This window comes from Triticum urartu, chromosome 1A (assembly GCF_056163025.1).
Source record: "Triticum urartu cultivar PI428250 chromosome 1A, HENAU_Tu73, whole genome shotgun sequence".
Classification (NCBI taxonomy): Eukaryota; Viridiplantae; Streptophyta; class Magnoliopsida; order Poales; family Poaceae; genus Triticum; species Triticum urartu.
The window spans coordinates 16,421,241-16,443,812 of NC_141873.1; the positions used below are offsets into that span (position 1 = coordinate 16,421,241).

General features: G+C 43.2%; 1 protein-coding gene across 3 annotated transcripts; it reads left to right on the forward strand.

Moving 5' to 3' along the window:
- Positions 1–14,958: 14,958 nt before the first annotated feature.
- LOC125542803 (disease resistance protein PIK6-NP) lies at positions 14,959–20,940 on the forward strand. Of its 3 annotated transcripts, XM_048705993.2 has the most exons (7): positions 14,959–15,229; positions 15,362–15,434; positions 15,593–15,675; positions 15,775–16,831; positions 17,741–18,361; positions 18,674–20,542; positions 20,676–20,940. In XM_048705993.2, the coding sequence occupies exons 4-6, from the start codon at positions 15,791–15,793 to the stop codon at positions 20,519–20,521; spliced, it is 3,510 nt and encodes a 1,169-aa protein (XP_048561950.2). In that variant the 5' UTR covers positions 14,959–15,229; positions 15,362–15,434; positions 15,593–15,675; positions 15,775–15,790; the 3' UTR covers positions 20,522–20,542; positions 20,676–20,940. The 3 variants fall into 3 exon arrangements, with proteins under 3 accessions (XP_048561950.2, XP_048561954.2, XP_048561941.2); XM_048705997.2 differs by having other exon boundaries at positions 15,764–16,831; positions 18,674–20,940; XM_048705984.2 differs by having other exon boundaries at positions 18,674–20,940.
- Positions 20,941–22,572: the final 1,632 nt, after the last annotated feature.

The window sequence follows — 22,572 nt, forward strand, 5'->3', positions numbered from 1 at the left end:
ATTTGATACTGGTTCTGTTGCTAATATTTGCAACTCGAAACAGGGGCTGCGGATTAAGCGAAGATTGGCTAAGGACGAGGTGACGATGCGCGTGGGAAACGTTTCCAAAGTCGATGTGATCGCGGTCGGCACGCTACCTCTACATCTACCTTCGGGATTAATATTAGACCTAAATAATTGTTATTTGGTGCGAGCGTTGAGCATGAACATTATATCTGGATCTTGTTTAATGCGAGACGGTTATTCATTTAAATCAGAGAATAATGGTTGTTCTATTTATATGAGTAATATCTTTTATGGTCATGCACCCTTGAAGAGTGGTCTATTCTTGTTGAATCTCGATAGTAGTAACACACATATTCATAATGTTGAAACCAAAAAATGCAGAGTTAATAATGAGAGTGCAACTTATTTGTGGCACTGCCGTTTAGGTCATATCGGTGTAAAGCGCATGAAGAAACTCCATACTGATGGACTTTTGGAACCACTTGATTATGAATCACTTGGTACTTGCGAACCGTGCCTCATGGGCAAGATGACCAAAACACCGTTCTCCGGTACTATGGAGAGAGCAACAGATTTGTTGGAGATCATACATACAGATGTATGTGGTCCGATGAATATTGAGGCTCGTGGCGGATATCGTTATTTTCTCACCTTCACAGATGATTTAAGCAGATATGGGTATATCTACTTAATGAAACATAAGTCTGAAACATTTGAAAAGTTCAAAGAATTTCAGAGTGAAGTTGAAAATCATCGTAACAAGAAAATAAAGTTTCTACGATCTGATCGTGGAGGAGAATATTTGAGTTACGAGTTTGGTGTACATTTGAAAAATTGTGGAATAGTTTCGCAACTCACGCCACCCGGAACACCTCAGCGTAAGGGTGTGTCCGAACGTCGTAATCGTACTTTACTAGATATGGTGCGATCTATGATGTCTCTTACTGATTTACCGCTATCGTTTTGGGGATACGCTCTAGAGACGGCCGCATTCACGTTAAATAGGGCACCATCAAAATCCGTTGAGACGACGCCTTATGAACTGTGGTTTGGCAAGAAACCAAAATTGTCGTTTCTGAAAGTTTGGGGCTGCGATGCTTATGTGAAAAAGCTTCAACCTGATAAGCTCGAACCCAAATCGGAGAAATGTGTCTTCATAGGATATCCAAAGGAAACTATTGGATACACCTTCTATCACAGATCCGAAGGCAAGACTTTTGTTGCTAAATTCGGAAACTTTCTAGAGAAGGAGTTTCTCTCGAAAGAAGTGAGTGGGAGGAAAGTAGAACTTGACGAGGTAACTGTACCTGCTCCCTTATTGGAATGTAGTACATCACAGAAAACTGTTTCGGTGACACCTACACCAGTTAGTGAGGAAGCTAATGATAATGATCATGAAACTTCAGATCAAGATACAACTGAACCTCGTAGATCAACCAGAGTGAGATCCGCACCAGAGTGGTACGGTAATCCTGTTCTGGAAGTCATGCTACTAGATCATGATGAACCTACGAACTATGAAGAAGCGATGGTGAGCCCAGATTCCGCGAAATGGCTTGAAGCCATGAAATCTGAGATGGGATCTATGTATGAGAACAAAGTATGGACTTTGGTTGACTTTCCCGATGATCAGCAAGCAATTGAGAATAAATGGATCTTCAAGAAGAAGACTGACGCTGATGGTAATGTTACTGTCTACAAAGCTCGACTTGTCGCGAAAGGTTTTCGGCAAGTTCAAGGGATTGACTACGATGAGACCTTCTCACCCGTAGCGATGCTTAAGTCCGTCCGAATCATGTTAGCGATTGCCGCATTTTATGATTATGAAATTTGGCAGATGGATGTCAAAACTGCATTCCTGAATGGATTTCTGGAAGAAGAGTTGTATATGATTCAACCGGAAGGTTTTGTCGATCCAAAAGGAGCTAACAAAGTGTGCAAACTCCAGCGATCCATTTATGGACTGGTGCAAGCCTCTCGGAGTTGGAATAAACGCTTTGATAGTGTGATCAAAGCATTTGGTTTTATACAGACTTTCGGAGAAGCCTGTATTTACAAGAAAGTGAGTGGGAGCTCTGTAGCATTTCTGATATTATATGTGGATGACATATTACTAATTGGAAATGATATAGAATTTCTAGATAGCATAAAGGGATACTTGAATAAAAGTTTTTCAATGAAAGACCTCGGTGAAGCTGCTTACATATTAGGCATAAAGATCTATAGAGATAGATCAAGACGCTTAATTGGACTTTCACAAACAACATACCTTGACAAAATTTTGAAGAAGTTCAAAATGGATCAAGCAAAGAAAGGATTCTTGCCTGTGTTACAAGGTGTGAAATTGAGTAGGACTCAATGCCCGACCACTGCAGAAGATAGAGAGAATATGAAAGATATTCCCTATGCATCAGCGATAGGATCTATCATGTATGCAATGCTGTGTACCAGACCTGATGTTGCCTTGCTATAAGTCTAGCAGGGAGGTACCAAAGTAATCCAGGAGTGGATCACTGGACAGCGGTCAAGAACATCCTGAAATACCTGAAAAGGACTAAGGATATGCTTCTCGTATATGGAGGTGACAAAGAGCTCGTCGTAAAAGGTTACGTTGATGCAAGCTTTGACACTGATCCGGACGATTCTAAATCGCAAACCGGATATGTGTTTACATTAAACGGTGGAGCTATCAGTTGGTGCAGTTCTAAACAAAGCGTCGTAGCGGGATCTACATGTGAAGCGGAGTACATAGCTGCTTCGGAAGCAGCGAACGAAGGAGTCTGGATGAAGGAGTTCATATCCGATCTAGGTGTCATACGTAGTGCATCGGGTCCAATGAAAATCTTTTGTGACAATATTGGTGCAATTGCCTTGGCAAAGGAATCCAGATTTCACAAAAGGACCAAACACATCAAGAGACGCTTCAACTCCATCCGGGATCTAGTCCAGGTGGGAGACATAGATATTTGTAAGATACATACGGATCTGAATGTAGCAGACCCGTTGACTAAGCCTCTTCCACGAGCAAAACATGATCAGCACCAAGGCTCCATGGGTGTTAGAATCATTACAGTGTAATCTAGATTATTGACTCTAGTGTAAGTGGGAGACTGAAGGAAATATGCCCTGGAGGCAATAATAAAGTTATTATTTATTTCCTTATAATCATGATAAATGTTTATTATTCATGCTAGAATTGTATTAACCGGAAACATAATACATGTGTGAATACATAGACAAACAAAGTGTCACTAGTATGCCTCTACTTGACTAGCTCGTTAATCAAAGATGGTTATGTTTCCTAACCATGAACAATGAGTTGTTATTTGATTAATGAGGTCACATCATTAGTTGAAATGATCTGATTGACATGACCCATTCCATTAGCTTAGCACCCGATCGTTTAGTATGTTGCTATTGCTTTCTTCATGACTTATACATGTTCCTATAACTATGAGATTATGCAACTCCCGTTTACCGGAGGAACACTTTGGGTACTACCAAACGTCACAACATAACTGGGTGATTATAACGGAGGACTACAGGTGTCTCCAAAGGTACATGTTGGGTTGGCGTATTTCGAGATTAGGATTTGTCACTCCGATTGTCGGAGAGGTATCTCTGGGCCCTCTCGGTAATGCACATCACATAAGCCTTGCAAGCATTGCAACTAATATGTTAGTTGTGAGATGATGTATTACGGAACGAGTAAAGAGACTTGCCGGTAACGAGATTGAACTAGGTATTGGATACCGACGATCGAATCTCGGGCAAGTAACATACCGATGACAAAGGGAACAACGTATGTTGTTATGCGGTCTGACCGATAAAGATCTTCGTAGAATATGTAGGAGCCAATATGGGCATCCAGGTCCCGCTATTGGTTATTGACCGGAGACGAGTCTCGGTCATGTCTACATTGTTCTCGAACCCGTAGGGTCCGCACGCTTAAGGTTACGATGACAGTTACATTATGAGTTTATGCATTTTGATGTACCGAAGGTTGTTCGGAGTCCCGGATGTGATCACGGACATGACGAGGAGTCTCTAAATGGTTGAGACGTAAAGATTGATATATTGGAAGCCTATGTTTGGATATCGGAAGTGTTCCGGGTGAAATCGGGATTTTACCGGAGTACCGGGAAGGTTACCGAAACCCCCCGGAAGCTAAATGGGCCATGATGGGCCTTAGTGGAAAAGAGAAGAGGCAGCCCTACATGGGCTGTGTGCCTCCCCCTTCCCCTAGTCCTATTAGGACTAGGAGAGGTGGTCGGCCCCCTCTCTCTTTTCCCCCTCCGCGAATCCTATTCCAGCTAGGATTGGGGGGGAATCCTACTCCCAGAGGGAGTAGGACTCTCCTGGCGCACCCCTTGTGGCCGGCCAACCTCCCCCCCCCCTTTGGTCCTTTATATACTGAGGTAGAGGCACCCTAGAACACACAAGTTGATCCACGTGATCTATTCCTTAGCCGTGTGCGGTGCCCCCAGCCACCATAATCCTCGATAATACTGTAGCGGAGTTTAGGCGAAGCCATGCTGCCGTAGTGCATCAAGATCGTCACCACGCCGTCGTGCTGACAGAACTCTTCCCCGACACTTTGCTGGATCGGAGTCCGGGGATCATCATCGAGCTGAACGTGTGCTCGAACTCAGAGGTGCCGTAGTTTCGGTGCTTGATCGGTTGGATCGTGAAGACGTACGACTACTTCCTCTACGTTGCGTCAACGCTTCCGCAGTCGGTCTGCGTGGGTACGTAGACAACACTCTCCCATCTCGTTGCTATGCATCACATGATCTTGCGTGTGCGTAGGAAAATTTTGAAATTACTACGAAACCCATCAGTGGCATTCGAGCCTAGGTTATTTGTGTTGATGTTATATGCACGAGTAGAACACAAGTGAGTTGTGGGCGATATAAGTCATACTGCCTACCAGCATGTCATACTTTGGTTCGGCGGCATTGTTGGACGAGACGACCCGGACCAACCTTACGTGTACGCTTACGCGAGACCGGTTCCCCCGACGTGCCTTGCACACAGGTGGCTTGCGGGCGACTGTCTCTCCAACTTTAGTTGAACCAAGTATGGCTATGCCCGGTCCTTGCGAAGGTTAAAACAGAGTCTATTTGACAAACTATCGTTGTGGTTTTGATGCGTAGGTGAGATTGGTTCTTGCTTAAGCCCGTAGCAGCCACGTAAAACTTGCAACAACAAAGTAGAGGACGTCTAACTTGTTTTTGCAGGGCATGTTGTGATGTGATATGGTCAAGACATGATGCTGAATTTTATTGTATGAGATGATCATGTTTTGTAACCGAGTTATCGGCAACTGGCAGGAGCCATATGGTTGTCGCTTTATTGTATGCAATGAAATCGCGATGTAATGCTTTACTTTATTACTAAGCGGTAGTGATAGTCGTGGAAGCATAAGCTTGGCGAGACGACAACGATGCTACGATGGAGATCAAGGTGTCACGCCGGTGACGATGGTGATCACGACGGTGCTTCGGAGATGGAGATCACAAGCACAAGATGATGATGGCCATATCATATCACTTATATTGATTGCATGTGATGTTTATCCTTTTATGCATCTTATCTTGCTTTGATTGACGGTAGCATTATAAGATGATCTCTCACTAAATTATCAAGAAGTGTTCTCCCTGAGTATGCACCGTTGCGAAAGTTCTTCGTGCTGAGACACCACGTGATGATCGGGTGTGATAGGTTCTACGTTCAAATACAACGGGTGCAAAACAGTTGCACACACGGAATACTCAGGTTATACTTGACGAGCCAAGCATATACAGATATGGCCTCGGAACACGGAGACCGAAAGGTCGAGCGTGAATCATATAGTAGATATGATCAACATAACGATGTTCACCATTGAAAACTACTCCATCTCACGTGATGATCGGTTATGGTTTAGTTGATTTGGATCACGTAATCACTTAGAGGATTAGAGGGATGTCTATCTAAGTGGGAGTTCTTTAATTAATTTGATTAACTGAACACAAATTTATCATGAAACTTAGTGCCTGATTAGTATCTTGCTTGTTTATGTTTGATTGTAGATAGATGGCTCGTGCTGTTGTTCCGTTGAATTTTAATGCGTTCCTTGAGAAAGCAAAGTTGAAAGATGATGGTAGCAATTGCACGGACTGGGTCCGTAACTTGAGGATTATCCTCATTGCTGCACAGAAGAATTACGTCCTGGAAGCACCGCTGGGTGCCAGGCCTGCTGCTGGAGCAACGCCGGATGTTATGAACGTCTGGTAGAGCAAAGCTGATGACTACTCGATAGTTCAGTGTGCCATGCTTTACGGCTTAGAATCGGGACTTCAACGACGTTTTGAACGTCATGGAGCATATGAGATGTTCCAGGAGTTGAAGTTAATATTTCAAGCAAATGCCCGGATTGAGAGATATGAAATCTCCAATAAGTTCTATAGCTGCAAGATGGAGGAGAACAGTTTTGTCAGTGAGCATATACTCAAAATGTCTGGGTATAATAATCACTTGATTCAATTGGGAGTTAATCTTCCAGATGATTGCGTCATTGACAGAATTCTTCAATCACTGCCACCAAGCTACAAGAGCTTCGTGATGAACTATAATATGCAAGGGATGAACAAGACTATTCCCGAGCTCTTCGCGATGCTGAAAGCTGCGGAGGTAGAAATCAAGAAGGAGCATCAAGTGTTGATGGTCAACAAGACCACTAGTTTCAAGAAAAATGGCAAAGGGAAGAAGAAGGGGAACTTCAAAAAGAACGGCAAGCAAGTTGCTACTCAAGAGAAGAAACCCAAACCTGGACCTAAGCCTGAAATTGAGTGCTTCTATTGCAAGCAGACTGGTCACTGGAACTGGAACTACCCCAAGTATTTGGCGGATAAGAAGGATGGCAAGGTGAACAAAGGTATATGTGATATACATGTTATTGATGTGTAGCTTACTAATGCTCGTAGTAGCACCTGGGTATTTGATACTGGTTCTGTTGCTAATATTTGCAACTCGAAACAGGGGCTGCGGATTAAGCGAAGATTGGCTAAGGACGAGGTGACGATGCGTGTGGGAAACGGTTCCAAAGTCGATGTGATCGCGGTCGGCACGCTACCTCTACATCTACCTTCGGGATTAATATTAGACCTAAATAATTGTCATTTGGTGCCAGCGTTGAGCATGAACATTATATCTGGATCTTGTTTAATGCGAGACGGTTATTCATTTAAATCAGAGAATAATGGTTGTTCTATTTATATGAGTAATATCTTTTATGGTCATGCACCCTTGAAGAGTGGTCTATTCTTGTTGAATCTCGATAGTAGTAACACACATATTCATAATGTTGAAACCAAAAAATGCAGAGTTAATAATGAGAGTGCAACTTATTTGTGGCACTGCCGTTTAGGTCATATCGGTGTAAAGCGCATGAAGAAACTCCATACTGATGGACTTTTGGAACCACTTGATTATGAATCACTTGGTACTTGCGAACCGTGCCTCATGGGCAAGATGACCAAAACACCGTTCTCCGGTACTATGGAGAGAGCAACAGATTTGTTGGAGATCATACATACAGATGTATGTGGTCCGATGAATATTGAGGCTCGTGGCGGATATCGTTATTTTCTCACCTTCACAGATGATTTAAGCAGATATGGGTATATCTACTTAATGAAACATAAGTCTGAAACATTTGAAAAGTTCAAAGAATTTCAGAGTGAAGTTGAAAATCATCGTAACAAGAAAATAAAGTTTCTACGATCTGATCGTGGAGGAGAATATTTGAGTTACGAGTTTGGTGTACATTTGAAAAATTGTGGAATAGTTTCGCAACTCACGCCACCCGGAACACCTCAGCGTAAGGGTGTGTCCGAACGTCGTAATCGTACTTTACTAGATATGGTGCGATCTATGATGTCTCTTACTGATTTACCGCTATCGTTTTGGGGATACGCTCTAGAGACGGCCGCATTCACGTTAAATAGGGCACCATCAAAATCCGTTGAGACGACGCCTTATGAACTGTGGTTTGGCAAGAAACCAAAATTGTCGTTTCTGAAAGTTTGGGGCTGCGATGCTTATGTGAAAAAGCTTCAACCTGATAAGCTCGAACCCAAATCGGAGAAATGTGTCTTCATAGGATATCCAAAGGAAACTATTGGATACACCTTCTATCACAGATCCGAAGGCAAGACTTTTGTTGCTAAATTCGGAAACTTTCTAGAGAAGGAGTTTCTCTCGAAAGAAGTGAGTGGGAGGAAAGTAGAACTTGACGAGGTAACTGTACCTGCTCCCTTATTGGAATGTAGTACATCACAGAAAACTGTTTCGGTGACACCTACACCAGTTAGTGAGGAAGCTAATGATAATGATCATGAAACTTCAGATCAAGATACAACTGAACCTCGTAGATCAACCAGAGTGAGATCCGCACCAGAGTGGTACGGTAATCCTGTTCTGGAAGTCATGCTACTAGATCATGATGAACCTACGAACTATGAAGAAGCGATGGTGAGCCCAGATTCCGCGAAATGGCTTGAAGCCATGAAATCTGAGATGGGATCTATGTATGAGAACAAAGTATGGACTTTGGTTGACTTTCCCGATGATCAGCAAGCAATTGAGAATAAATGGATCTTCAAGAAGAAGACTGACGCTGATGGTAATGTTACTGTCTACAAAGCTCGACTTGTCGCGAAAGGTTTTCGGCAAGTTCAAGGGATTGACTACGATGAGACCTTCTCACCCGTAGCGATGCTTAAGTCCGTCCGAATCATGTTAGCGATTGCCGCATTTTATGATTATGAAATTTGGCAGATGGATGTCAAAACTGCATTCCTGAATGGATTTCTGGAAGAAGAGTTGTATATGATGCAACCGGAAGGTTTTGTCGATCCAAAAGGAGCTAACAAAGTGTGCAAACTCCAGCGATCCATTTATGGACTGGTGCAAGCCTCTCGGAGTTGGAATAAACGCTTTGATAGTGTGATCAAAGCATTTGGTTTTATACAGACTTTCGGAGAAGCCTGTATTTACAAGAAAGTGAGTGGGAGCTCTGTAGCATTTCTGATATTATATGTGGATGACATATTACTAATTGGAAATGATATAGAATTTCTGGATAGCATAAAGGGATACTTGAATAAAAGTTTTTCAATGAAAGACCTCGGTGAAGCTGCTTACATATTAGGCATAAAGATCTATAGAGATAGATCAAGACGCTTAATTGGACTTTCACAAACAACATACCTTGACAAAATTTTGAAGAAGTTCAAAATGGATCAAGCAAAGAAAGGATTCTTGCCTGTGTTACAAGGTGTGAAATTGAGTAGGACTCAATGCCCGACCACTGTAGAAGATAGAGAGAATATGAAAGATATTCCCTATGCATCAGCGATAGGATCTATCATGTATGCAATGCTGTGTACCAGACCTGATGTGTGCCTTGCTATAAGTCTAGCAGGGAGGTACCAAAGTAATCCAGGAGTGGATCACTGGACAGCGGTCAAGAACATCCTGAAATACCTGAAAAGGACTAAGGATATGCTTCTCGTATATGGAGGTGACAAAGAGCTCGTCGTAAAAGGTTGCGTTGATGCAAGCTTTGACACTGATCCGGACGATTCTAATTCGCAAACCGGATACGTGTTTACATTAAACGGTGGAGCTGTCAGTTGGTGCAGTTCTCAACAAAGCGTCGTAGCGGGATCTACATGTGAAGCGGAGTACATAGCTGCTTCGCAAGCAGCGAACGAAGGAGTCTGGATGAAGGAGTTCATATCCGATCTAGGTGTCATACCTAGTGCATCGGGTCCAATGAAAATCTTTTGTGACAATACTGGTGCAATTGCCTTGGCAAAGGAATCCAGATTTCACAAAAGGACCAAACACATCAAGAGACGCTTCAACTCCATCCGGGATCTAGTCCAGGTGGGAGACATAGAGATTTGCAAGATACATATGGATCTGAATGTAGCAGACCCGTTGACTAAGCCTCTTCCACGAGAAAAACATGATCAGCACCAAGGCTCCATGGGTGTTAGAATCATTACAGTGTAATCTAGATTATTGACTCTAGTGCAAGTGGGAGACTGAAGGAAATATGCCCTAGAGGCAATAATAAAGTTATTGTTTATTTCCTTATAATCATGATAAATGTTTATTATTCATGCTAGAATTGTATTAACCGGAAACATAATACATGTGTGAATACATAGACAAACAAAGTGTCACTAGTATGCCTCTACTTGACTAGCTCGTTAATCAAAGATGGTTATGTTTCCTAACCATGAACAATGAGTTGTTATTTGATTAACGAGGTCACATCATTAGTTGAAATGATCTGATTGACATGACCCATTCCATTAGCTTAGCACCCGATCGTTTAGTATGTTGCTATTGCTTTCTTCATGACTTATACATGTTCCTATAACTATGAGATTATGCAACTCCCGTTTACCGGAGGAACACTTTGGGTACTACCAAACGTCACAACGTAACTGGGTGATTATAAAGGAGTACTACAGGTGTCTCCAAAGGTACATGTTGGGTTGGCGTATTTCGAGATTAGGATTTGTCACTCCGATTGTCGGAGAGGTATCTCTGGGCCCTCTCGGTAATGCACATCACATAAGCCTTGCAAGCATTGCAACTAATATGTTAGTTGTGAGATGAGTAGGATTGGGGGGGGATCCTACTCCCAGAGGGAGTAGGACTCTCCTGGCGCACCCCTTGTGGCCGGCCAGCCTCCCCCCTTTGGTCCTTTATATATTGAGGTAGAGGCACCCTAGGACACACAAGTTGATCCACGTGATCTATTCCTTAGCCGTGTGCGGTGCCCCCAGCCACCATAATCCTCGATAATACTGTAGCGGAGTTTAGGCAAAGCCATGCTGCCGTAGTGCATCAAGATCGTCACCACGCCGTCGTGCTGACAGAACTCTTCCCCGACACTTTGCTGGATCGGAGTCCGGGGATCGTCATCGAGCTGAACGTGTGCTCGAACTCGGAGGTGCCGTAGTTTCGGTGCTTGATCGGTTGGATCGTGAAGACGTACGACTACTTCCTCTACGTTGCGTCAACGCTTCCGCAGTCGGTCTGCGTGGGTACGTAGACAACACTCTCCCATCTCGTTGCTATGCATCACATGATCTTGCGTGTGCGTAGGAAAATTTTGAAATTACTACGAAACCCAACAGATGCAACCAGAAGGTTTTGTCAATCCTAAATATGCAAGCTCCAGCGATCCTTCTATGGACTGGTGCAAGCATCTCGGAGTTGGAACATACACTTTGATGAGTTGATCAAAGCATATAGTTTTATACAGACTTACGGTGAAGTCTGTATTTACAAGAAAGTGAGTGGGAGCACTACAGCATTTTTGATAAGTATATGTGAATGACATATTGTTGATCGGAAATAATGTAGAATTATTCTGCAAAGCATAAAGGAGTGTTTGAAAGGAGTTTTTCAAAGAAAGACCTCGTTGAAGCTGCTTACATATTGAGCATCAAGATCTATAGAGATAGATCAAGACGCTTTATAAGTTTTTCAATGATTACATACCTTGACAAGATTTTGAAGTAGTTCAAAATGGAACAGTCAAAGAAAAAGTTCTTGCCTGTGTTATAAGGTGTGAAATTGAGTAAGACTCAAAGCCCGACCACGGCAGAAGATAGAAAGAGAATGAAAGGCATTCCACATGCCTTGGCCATAGGTTCTATAAAGTATGCCATGCTGTGTACCAGATCTATTGTATACCCTACACTGATTTTGGCAAGGGAGTACAATAGTGATCTAGGAGTAGATCACTGGACAGCGGTCAAAATTATCCTTAGTGGAATAATGATATGTTTCTCGATTATGGAGGTGACAAAAAGGTTCGTCGTGAAGGGTTACGTCGATGCAAGTTTTGAAACTGATCCAGATGACTCTAAGTCTCAATCTGGATACATATTAAAAGTGGGAGCAATTAGCTAGAGTAGCTCCGTGCAGAGCATTGTTGACATAGAAATTTGCAAAAGACATACGGATCTGAATGTGGCAGACCCGTTGACTAAACTTCTCTCACAAGAAAAACATGATCACACCTTAGTACTCTTTGGATGTTAATCACATAGCGATGTGAACTAGATTATTGACTCTAGTAAACCCTTTGGGTGTTGGTCACATGACGATGTGAACTATGGGTGTTAATCACATGGTGATGTGAACTATTGGTATTAAATCACATGGTGATGTGAACTAGATTATTGACTCTAGTGCAAGTGGGAGACTGAAGGAAATATGCCCTAGAGGCAACAATAAAATTATTATTTATTTCCTTATATCATGATAAATGTTTATTATTCATTCTAGAATTGTATTAATCGGAAACATAATACATGTGTGAGTACATAGACAAACAGAGTGTCACTAGTATGCCTCTACTTGACTAGCTCGTTAATTAAAGATGGTTATGTTTCCTAACCATAGACATGAGTTGTCATTTGATTAACGGGATCACATCATGAGAATGATGTGATTGACATGACCCATTCCATTAGCTTAGCACTCGATCGTTTAGTATGTTGCTATTGCTTTCTTCATGACTTATACATGTTCCTATGACTATGAGATTATGCAACTCCCGTTTACCGGAGAAACACTTTGTGTGCTACCAAACATCACAACGTAACTGGGCGATTATAAAGGTGGCCTACAGGTGTCTCCAAAGGTACTTGTTGGGTTGGCGTATTTCGAGATTAGGATTTGTCACTCCGATTGTCGGAGAGGTATCTCTGGGCCCTCTCGGTAATGCACATCACTTAAGCCTTGCAAGCATTGCAACTAATGAGTTAGTTGCAGGATGATGTATTACGGAACGAGTAAAGAGACTTGCCGGTAACGAGATTGAACTAGGTATTGAGATACCGACGATCGAATCTCGGGCAAGTAACATACCGATGACAAAGGGAACAACGTATGTTGTTATGCGGTCTGACCGATAAAGATCTTCGTAGAATATGTGGGAGCCAATATGAGCATCCAGGTTCCGCTATTGGTTATTGACCGGAGACATGTCTCGGTCATGTCTACATAGTTCTCGAACCCGTAGGGTTCACATGCTTAAAGTTTCGATGACAGTTATATTATGAGTTTATGTGTTTTGATGTACCGAAGGTAGTTCGGAGTCCCGGATGAGATCGGGGACATGACAAGGAGTCTCGAAATGGTCGAGACGTAAAGATCGATATATTGGACGACTATATTCAGACATCGGAAAGGTTCCGAGTGATTCGGGTATTTTCGGGGGTACCGGAGAGTTACGGGAATTCGTATTGGGCCTTAATGGGCCATACGGGAAAGGAGAAAAAGGCCTCAAAGGGTGGCCGCACCCCTCCCCATGGACTGGTCCGAACTGGACTAGGGAGAGGGGGCGCCCCCTTCCTTCCTTCTCCTTTTTCCTTCCCTTCTCCTACTCCAACAAGGAAAGGAGGAATCCTACTCCCGGTGGGAGTAGGACTCCCCCCTTGGCGCGCCCTTCTTGGTCGGCCGCCTCCCCCCCTTGCTCCTTTATATACGGGGGCAGGGGGCACCTCTAGAGACACAACAATTGATCTGTTGATCTTTTAGCCGTGTGCGGTGCCCCCCTCCACCATAGTCCACCTCGATAATACTGTAGCGGTGCTTAGGCGAAGCCCTGCACCGGTAGAACATCATCATCGTCACCACGCCGTCGTGCTGACGAAATTCTTCCTCAACACTCGGCTGGATCGGAGTTCGAGGGACGTCATCGGGCTGAACGTCTGCTGAACTCGGAGGTGCCGTACGTTCGGTACTTGATCGGTCGGATCGTGAAGACGTACGACTACATCAACCGCGTTGTGCTAACGCTTCCGCTTTCGGTCTACGAGGGTACGTGGACAACACTCTCCCCTCTCATTGCTATGCATCACCATGATCTTGCGTGTGCGTAGGAATTTTTTTGAAATAATTCCTACGTTTCCCAACACCAAGTGCAAGCATCCTCAGAGCAGCCAAGCATTTCTGCTTAGTAGAGAAAGAAAGCAGGCCACAACAATCCCTTGTGAGTTTGAAGTAGTCATCGTGTGCCTTCACTCCCTCCATAATGCACAAAAACAACGGTTTGCGCATACGAAAACAGCGATGAAACCATGAATCATCCGGGAAAGTTGGGTCCAGAGCAAAGTAGTCCTTGCGCAGTGGATGTGGTCCAAAGACCCTATTCTGATTAATCACTCTTCTCCATTTGATTGAGCCTCTAAAGTTGAGAATATGCTCTACTTGCCGGTCCATTTCCTCTTGCATGCTCATGAGAATGATCATGTCTACTTCTTCGTCCGAGTCTAACGTATCGAAGAACTCATCTTCAACCATTTTATCAAGCTCCGTCGGTCTATACTCCTCGTACGACGAAGCATCGGAATTCGTCGTTTTCCCTATAAATAAATCACAAAAAATCAGGACGGACAATCTGTCGAATACATAAAGCGCAAGGGGCAGCCCGAGAATTGACGAACATACCGTGGTGGCGTCCGGACCGGCGATGATGTCCACGGCGGTGAGCACATGAGAGAGGATTGATGTGCCAGTTCTAGTGGAGTTGAGGCTTGGAACGACTGCGGAGCAAGCGTGGCGACAGAGCTGCGAGACATCCGACGAGGAGCAAGAAGAAGAGAAGAGAACAAATGTATCCGGTAGATCGAGGGATGGATTTGATGCAATTTGTGGCGGGGTAGGCCTGTCGGCTCTGACACATAGGTTGTGTAACCCATATCCGCCTCTTATTTAGACTAAATATAAGGAATGTCAGTCAGTATGAACGTTTAAGGCCTGCTTGAAGCGTTCGTCTTGGTCGTATTTTTTTTTGTCCGTCCGGACAATTGAGGAGATACTGGGTGCCCGGTCATAGATGCTCTCATTAGTCTGATTCCATAGCTTTTTTTTTTTCACGTCTCTGTCTCTCGTATGGTCAGTCGGTCAGTCCACCCGTAGTCTTCGCTCTGCATCAGCCCGAAGTCTTGGCTCTGCATCTCTAGTACCGGCGCCGCTCTAGTACAGGCAGCCCAACCTATAGATCCGCTTGCTGGTGACCTATTCCGGCCTCCGAGCTCATCCCTACCAAGACGAAGGGGGTGGCGCCGCCCGTTGTGTGGAGGACGGCCGTTCTCAGCACCGGTGTCGACCGTGGAGGAGGAGAAGGAGGTGGCCGGCGGTCAGATTCAACGACCTTTTGTGCATCTTTCCCTTGATTTTGTGCATCTTTTCAGTTAAAAGTAGCAATGTCTGGTGCTAAATGGTCAGATCTTCTGCTTGAAAGTCTGATTTTTGTGTTGGCTGAATCCAGGGTGGTAGTCGAATAGCAAGAACCGGAGGCCCGGGCGGAGCATCTCAGTCCAGTCCAGTCCAGTGAGAGCCTGGTAATTAATTAGTTCCCGTCTTTCTTATTCTGCTCTACTGAAATCTTTCTCATCCACATCTGCTCGAGCTTAATCGAGGCACCAATCTGCTAGCGTATAGTACTAATTTGTTGACTCTTTTTTTTTTCTGCTTTGCGATGTGGATCTTGTATGTTTAGACGCTGTTCTTTCGAGGGTGGAGAGATTGTTGCAGAAGGTTCTTGGTCGCTGTCGAGGTTTACCACTGCGGCACCGCCACCAGGTTTGTTTCCCCATCTTCTTTGTGCTTTGCTCAAGCTTCGGTACTGACACCCTGCAGTAGCAGTGTTCCCTCCATCAGTAATATCCAGTCATTTTGCAGAAACGCCCAACTGACGATGGAGACGACGGTGCTGAGTGTTGGCAAGTCCGTACTGAACGGAGCGGTTCGGTACGCCCAATCTGCCATCGCGGAGGAGGTGGCCCTGCAGCTTGGAGTCCGGCGTGATCAGGTCTTCATCACCAATGAGCTTGAGATGATGCAGGCCTTTCTCATGGCCGCAAATGACGAAGGAGACGGCGACAGCAAGGTGGTCAGGGTCTGGGTGAAGCAAGTCCGTGACCTTGCCTACGATGTTGAGGACTCCCTCCAGGATTTCGCAGTCCGCCTAGAGAAGCAGCCCTGGTGGCGTATCCTTCTGAAGGATCGGCGCCAGGTGGCGAAGCAAATGAAGGGGCTCAGAGCTAATGTTGAAGATGTCAGCCAGAGGAATATGCGCTACCACCTTATCAAGGGCTCTGCAGGCTCTAATCCTGCCAGCACCGATGGGCAGTCTGCCATCACCGGTGCCATGACAATGTCTAGCACAGAGGATGCAAGGCGGCAGAGGGAGAAGGCAAAAGCAGATCTTGTTCAACTGATAAGGAAGATGGATGACCGCCTTCGAGTGATAGCGGTGTGGGGAACAAGTACTGATGTTGGGGAAACGTCCGTCATAAAAAGAGCCTTTGAAGATCTGAAGAAACACAACAGGTTTGATTGCCATGCTTGGATCAAGGTGATGTGCCCTTTTAATTCAGTAGAGTTCATGCGAAGCATTATCAGGCAATTCTATATCAACCTTCTGCAAGACCCAGTAGAAAATATGGATGCCCAAGTACTGAGGGGAATGGGAATGAAGAAGGAGAATGATTTGGTTGACGAGTTCAAGTCTTATTTGAATGATAAGAGTTACCTAATTGTGATTGATGGCATGTCTACCACTGAAGAGTGGGATCAAATTAAACCATGCTTTCCCAATAACAAGAGAGGAAGCCGGATTATAGTGTCAACAAAGCAAGTTGAAGTTGCAAGCTTATGCGCAGGGCCACAGAACGTAGCACCAGAGCACAAGCAGTTGTCCATTGACCAGAATACTCTTTATGCTTTCTTTGAGAAGGTAACATTCCAAAGATCAGACTGGATTTCATCCAACCCTGTTGATTACTTATATCATTATGAAGTATTCCCTCTGTAAACTAATATACTTATATTAGTTTACAGAGGGAGTACAATACAAAGTGCTATGGAGTTAATGGTATATGGTTGTGTAATATGTTAATCCAAGTAACATAGAGTTAACTGTATAGAGTTGTGTAAAATGTTAGTCCAAGTCATAGTAGTACGTTGTGAAACTGGTCATAAAAGTGGCAGTTCTGAGACTATACAAAACAGTGCTAGTTCTGCAAAATGAGCTAAATGTAAGCACATCTGGACAACCTTTAACAAGGCCTTTTTTACACGGGTAGGACTAGGGAAGGGAGCCACATCGGATCAGTACAGTATATTTAGTATTATTTTAAACTAATTAATCTAGCACACAAGTTTAAAACCAATAAATTCGGCAGATAATTTACTCCTTTTTGTTTCCAGGGCATGAGTTTCCATTGATACTGACATTTGCTTCAATGCATTTGAAGTTTGTGTCAAACGAACAGAAAGTAGTGTAATAGTTGTTTTGTTTTAACGCAGCAAGAATCCATTTCCATTAATTTGAGCGATAACTGGAAAATGTTTCTATCATCTGCGCACTTCAATCTCTTGTAAGAAACTATAAGGAAATATGGGCTCCAGGTGGCTATAGTCGCTGTCAACAGAGCTGGCCCAAAAGTTGTGGTTAAGTGAAACATTTCTGAGTTGTGGTTTTCTCATACTTTGCCTCAATACCCCGTGGTTCCTTGATAATTTACTCGTTTATTTATGTTCCTACCTGAATAACTGAGTTGAGCCCTTTTTTTTCACTCATTAACCAATACGGGATATGATCCCCTGAATTATGCCTTCTTTGAACTCCAACTTACCTGATCAGGGTTCTCAAGATGGAGATTCGACGGAGGTCGGGTCTAGCAGCACAAATTCAACCACCACCGCTAGTCACATCTTGGTGAATAACAAGATACTCACTCGCATGGAGACAACGCTAGCAGCATTTAAGGAATTTCAGCTCATCGGGCGAGAGAAAGAAAAATCAGAGATTATCCAACTAGTCACAAATGGAGATGGCCGCCAATTTGAGGTGATCTCTGTGTGTGGAATGGGTGGTCTTGGAAAAACCACAGTAGTGAGAGATGTTTATCAAAGCCAAGAGCTCAGAGGCAAGTTTGAGAAGTGTGCTTGTGTTACAATTATGCGTCCTTTCAATTGTGATGAACTCCTCAAGAACTTAGCTGGGCAGTTTGGATATGAGGATGTGGCAGATATGGTCAGACATTTAGAAGGAAAGAAATGTTTGATTGTTCTAGATGATCTATCATCCACGAGAGAATGGGATGCAATCATCCCACATTTTACTGCATTGGAAACATCAAGCCGGATCATAGTCACCACAAGGGTAGAGGATATTGGTAAACATTGTTCAAAGAAACATAAAAATATATACAAGCTCCAAGGTCTGGAACTCAATGATGCACATGACCTCTTCATACAAAAGGTATGGATAGTGTATCTTCATACTGCATTTGTTTAATTTGAAAATGGTTATCTAGTTGCCTAACAAAATATAGCTGGGATATCATATAACACATGTGCAGGTGACATGGAAAAAAATGCCTATTTTTCTATGCACTAACTATTCATCATGTGACATACTTCCCCAAAAAACTAAATAAGCCAAATTTTCCAGCTTCCGAGTCCTGAAAAAGAGTAGTGTACCTGATACAATTTATAGAGTTTTTTTTTCGAAAAGAAGGGATAGCCCTCATAGATAGAGTACTAACTAAAAGTCTACTTTTACCAATTTCAGGTTTTTGACAAGACTATGGATTTGGATGAGCAGTATCCTGAGTTGGTTGAACAAACAAATATGATTTTAAAGAAATGCAAGGGACTTCCCCTTGCAATAGTCACCATAGGTGGTTTCCTGGCAAACCAGCCAAAAACAGCCTTGGAGTGGAAGAAACTGAATGAGCATATTAGTGCTGCAGAGTTACAGATGAATCCAGAGCTTGAGGCCATCATAACAGTCCTTAATAAAAGTTATGATGGTTTACCATATCATCTCAAGTCTTGTTTCTTGTATCTTTCCATCTTTCCTGAGGACTATAACATTAAGCTCAAACGTTTGTTGCGGCGGTGGATTGCTGAAGGTTACCCAGGTGTAGTGCGTAACAAGTCTACAGAGGAAGTAGCAGAGAGCTACTTCATGGACCTCATAAGCAGGAGCATGCTTTTGCCATCCCAAAGATCAATTTGTGATGGAAAAAGGATTGGCTCCTGCCAAGTCCATGATCTCATCCGTGAAATCGGCATCTCAAAGTCGATGGAAGGAAATCTTGTTCTTAGATTGGAGGAAGGTTGCAGCTTAAACACCCAGGGCACAGCACGCCACCTTGCTATAAGCAGCAACTGGGAGAGAGATCAGAGTGCATTCGAGAGCATAGTGGACATGTCCCGTGTACGTTCAATAACGGTGTTTGGAGAATGGAAGCCATTTTTCCTTTCTGACAAGATGCGGCTTCTGCGAGTGCTGGACTTGGAAGACACGACAGGTCTAGTTAATCATCACCTTGAGCATATCGGGAAATTTCTTCACCTAAGATACCTTTCGCTAAGAGGATGTGAATCTATCTGTCACCTGCCAGATACATTAGGTAACTTGAGGCAACTGGAGACACTAGATATCAGAGGTACCTCCATTGTGATGCTACCACAAACGATCATCAAGCTTCAGAAGCTACAACATCTCCATGCTGGGTTTCCAACAAAAGGAAATTATTTATGTACAAGGCATCTGCTGCACACGTATGGCTTCAACCAGCTTGATGCATGCACTTCTTTATGCTGTGGTGCTGCAACTCCTTGTATCATGATGGACAAAGATTATGGTGGTGTTGTGTTGCCAGGAGGGGCCAGGAAACTGAAATCCCTGCACACTATAAGGGGTGTGCACGTTGCATATGGAGATGCCGTTATACAGGAGATTGGAAGACTCAGCGGGCTACGCAAGTTAGGAGTGATGGGCATCAATGAGAAAAATGATGTAAAGTTTTGTTCAGCCATTTCCAATCTTAGCCGCCTAGAGTCATTATCAGTGCAGTCAGACAAGGGATGCCTAGATGACATTACCTCGCCTCCGAAGAACCTCCGGAGCCTCAAACTGGAGGGCCGCCTGGGCGTATTGCCAGAGTGGATCAAGAAGCTTCAGAATCTTGTGAAGTTAAAGCTGAGCTTCACAACATCTAGCCAGGTTGAGCAGGACGCTGCTATGGAAGTCCTGGGACATCTGCCAAACCTATCCATTCTCCGACTGCCGGGGTGTTCATTCAAGGGTGGAGAGCTCCATTTCCAAAAGGATGCTTTCAGAAGCATTGTGGTATTTGATGTCGAAGGCTTAGGGGGGATCAAGTCGGTGAACTTTGACCGAGGAGCAATGCCTGAACTCGAGCAGCTCAAGGTCACCGATGCTTGTAAAAGAGGTGGAATTGGGTTCTTTGGGCTGGATATCCTCCCAAGCATCAAGGAAGTCTTGCTCAGTGTTCATTTCAAGATGGACCGTGCTGGGACGGAGTTAGAGAGGGAAGCACGGCTCAAGGAGCAGTTCCGGACCCAGCTTGCTAGAAATCCAAAGAAACCCATTCTAAAGATGGAATGAACTATGAAGCCTGAACTGTCAGTGAGTGACTCGATGATCATGCTACTGGAGATATTTCCTGCTTTGTTTACTCTTCCAATTTTTCCTGTAAAAAATAAGGATGGCTTAAGGCATGGATATTAATTTACATGTGTTTAATTATTCATGTAACTAGGAGCCTGAAGAAACCCATGAAGATGCAATGAGCTATGAAGTCCGCATTCAACCATGCCCGAGTTATGATGCCACTGGACAATACTTCTTCCTTTCATCTTGCAGTTTGTTGCTGTAAAGTAATAATGGGTTAAGGCCTGGATGTTAATCTACAACCTTGTGATGTGTTCCGTTGGATGGAACATGTGTAAAATGTAATTGGTTGTGCTTCTTTCTGAATATGCAATGAACTTTTGACCTGATGATCAAGGAAAAATATTGTTCTAGCTGATAGGTTTCTTTCTGAAGATGGAAGAAAGTATGACATGATGATCTTCTTTCTGAAGATGGAATGAACTATGACCTGATGATCTTCTTTCTGAAGATGGAATGAACTCATAGAAACATATTTTGTATCTTATAGGTTTCTTCTCTTGTTGCCCGAGGGATGACCATGATGATCATGATACTGGAGAATAATTCTTGCATAATTTCTTCTTGCTATTCTTCTGTTTAAATAATGACGGGTTAAGGCCTGGTTGTTAATTTACATCCTTGTTCAGTGTTGTATTGGATGGCACACCTGTACAGTTTAATTGATTGTGCTTTGTCCTGAAATTGCAATGTTAAGTGTACTGCTGAGTTCAGTCAAGTGTATTCCTTGAATAAACCATGGTTATTTTTGTAGCAGATTACTGATCCAATGTTTTTACCACTAAAGAAGCTGTGTTGAACTTCTAAGAATTATTGTGTAGCTGATAGTTTTCTTTCTTTCATTGTTACTGCTGCATAACTTTGACTTTCATCTACTCCATGATTTATTTGCCATGCCAACTGAGCAACGAAAATCAGATTGTAGCAATATCTTCCAATTATTACATCTCAATCTACAGATAACATGAGCAGTGGAGCAGGAGGCTCCTTAGAAATTAGCTAATGACCCACCATAGATATCTTGTAAGATTTGACCATTTATAGAGAAAAATCATCATCATTTACACATCAAACTGACAATACTCTGTCTATCACTTGATAAACCTTTAGTGTATCTTTAGAGAAGTAAATGATCAATGTGTAACCTTGAAAGCCATGTCAATGTCCAAAACGACTTGTATCGTGACAGAAGAATGTTGTTTCTTCAACATCAGTATGTGTAGAAATCGGCGACAAAAGCTAAGAACAATGAGGGTCTGACCTGTATGGAAAACAAGACCTACACTAGCTACTGTGATCCATACATAAACAGGGCAGAGGGTACCAATTTGCTTGAAATCTTAAGTCAAAATTCTTCATGTTTGATCAAAAGTTGAGCATATATATCCAGGTACCACTGCAGGACTGAGGTCACTGAAACACGCTTAAAAGAAGGATAAAAATAGTATAAACAGAAAAACTTCACCCAACAGCAATTGCTAGTGTGATACATAGCATGGTAAAGGACTAAAGGTAGCATGGACAGCGGCACACCTCTCTGTCTGATCAAATCCTTGCGAGATTTGCTTAAGTACACCTCCATAAAAAATTTGAAAGAAAGTTATTTTCATACCATGCTAGTTAGGCTACGAATCAAGTCAGGTTGTTAGTTTAACCCCAAATGTATCCCTGTCGAAACTCATAGCCCAAAATGTTAGGCTGCATTTCTATACCAGCTACGAAGTGAGTTTTCAGGATCTTATCAATTGAATCGACAAATCTTAAGATTCGGAAAATCACCACATTCATACATGATCATGAGATTGACAAAGTCACCACATGCACACATGCACCTCAGTCAACAGGTACGTCATCTACAGCTGGACAAATAGCCTACCCATGTCAAGCTCTGCCGGGTGTACAGGTTCACCACAAGGTACTAAGTCAACTAAGCTCTGCTTAAGACAATAGATGTACTTTTTGTTTCACATAACAAGATTATTAAT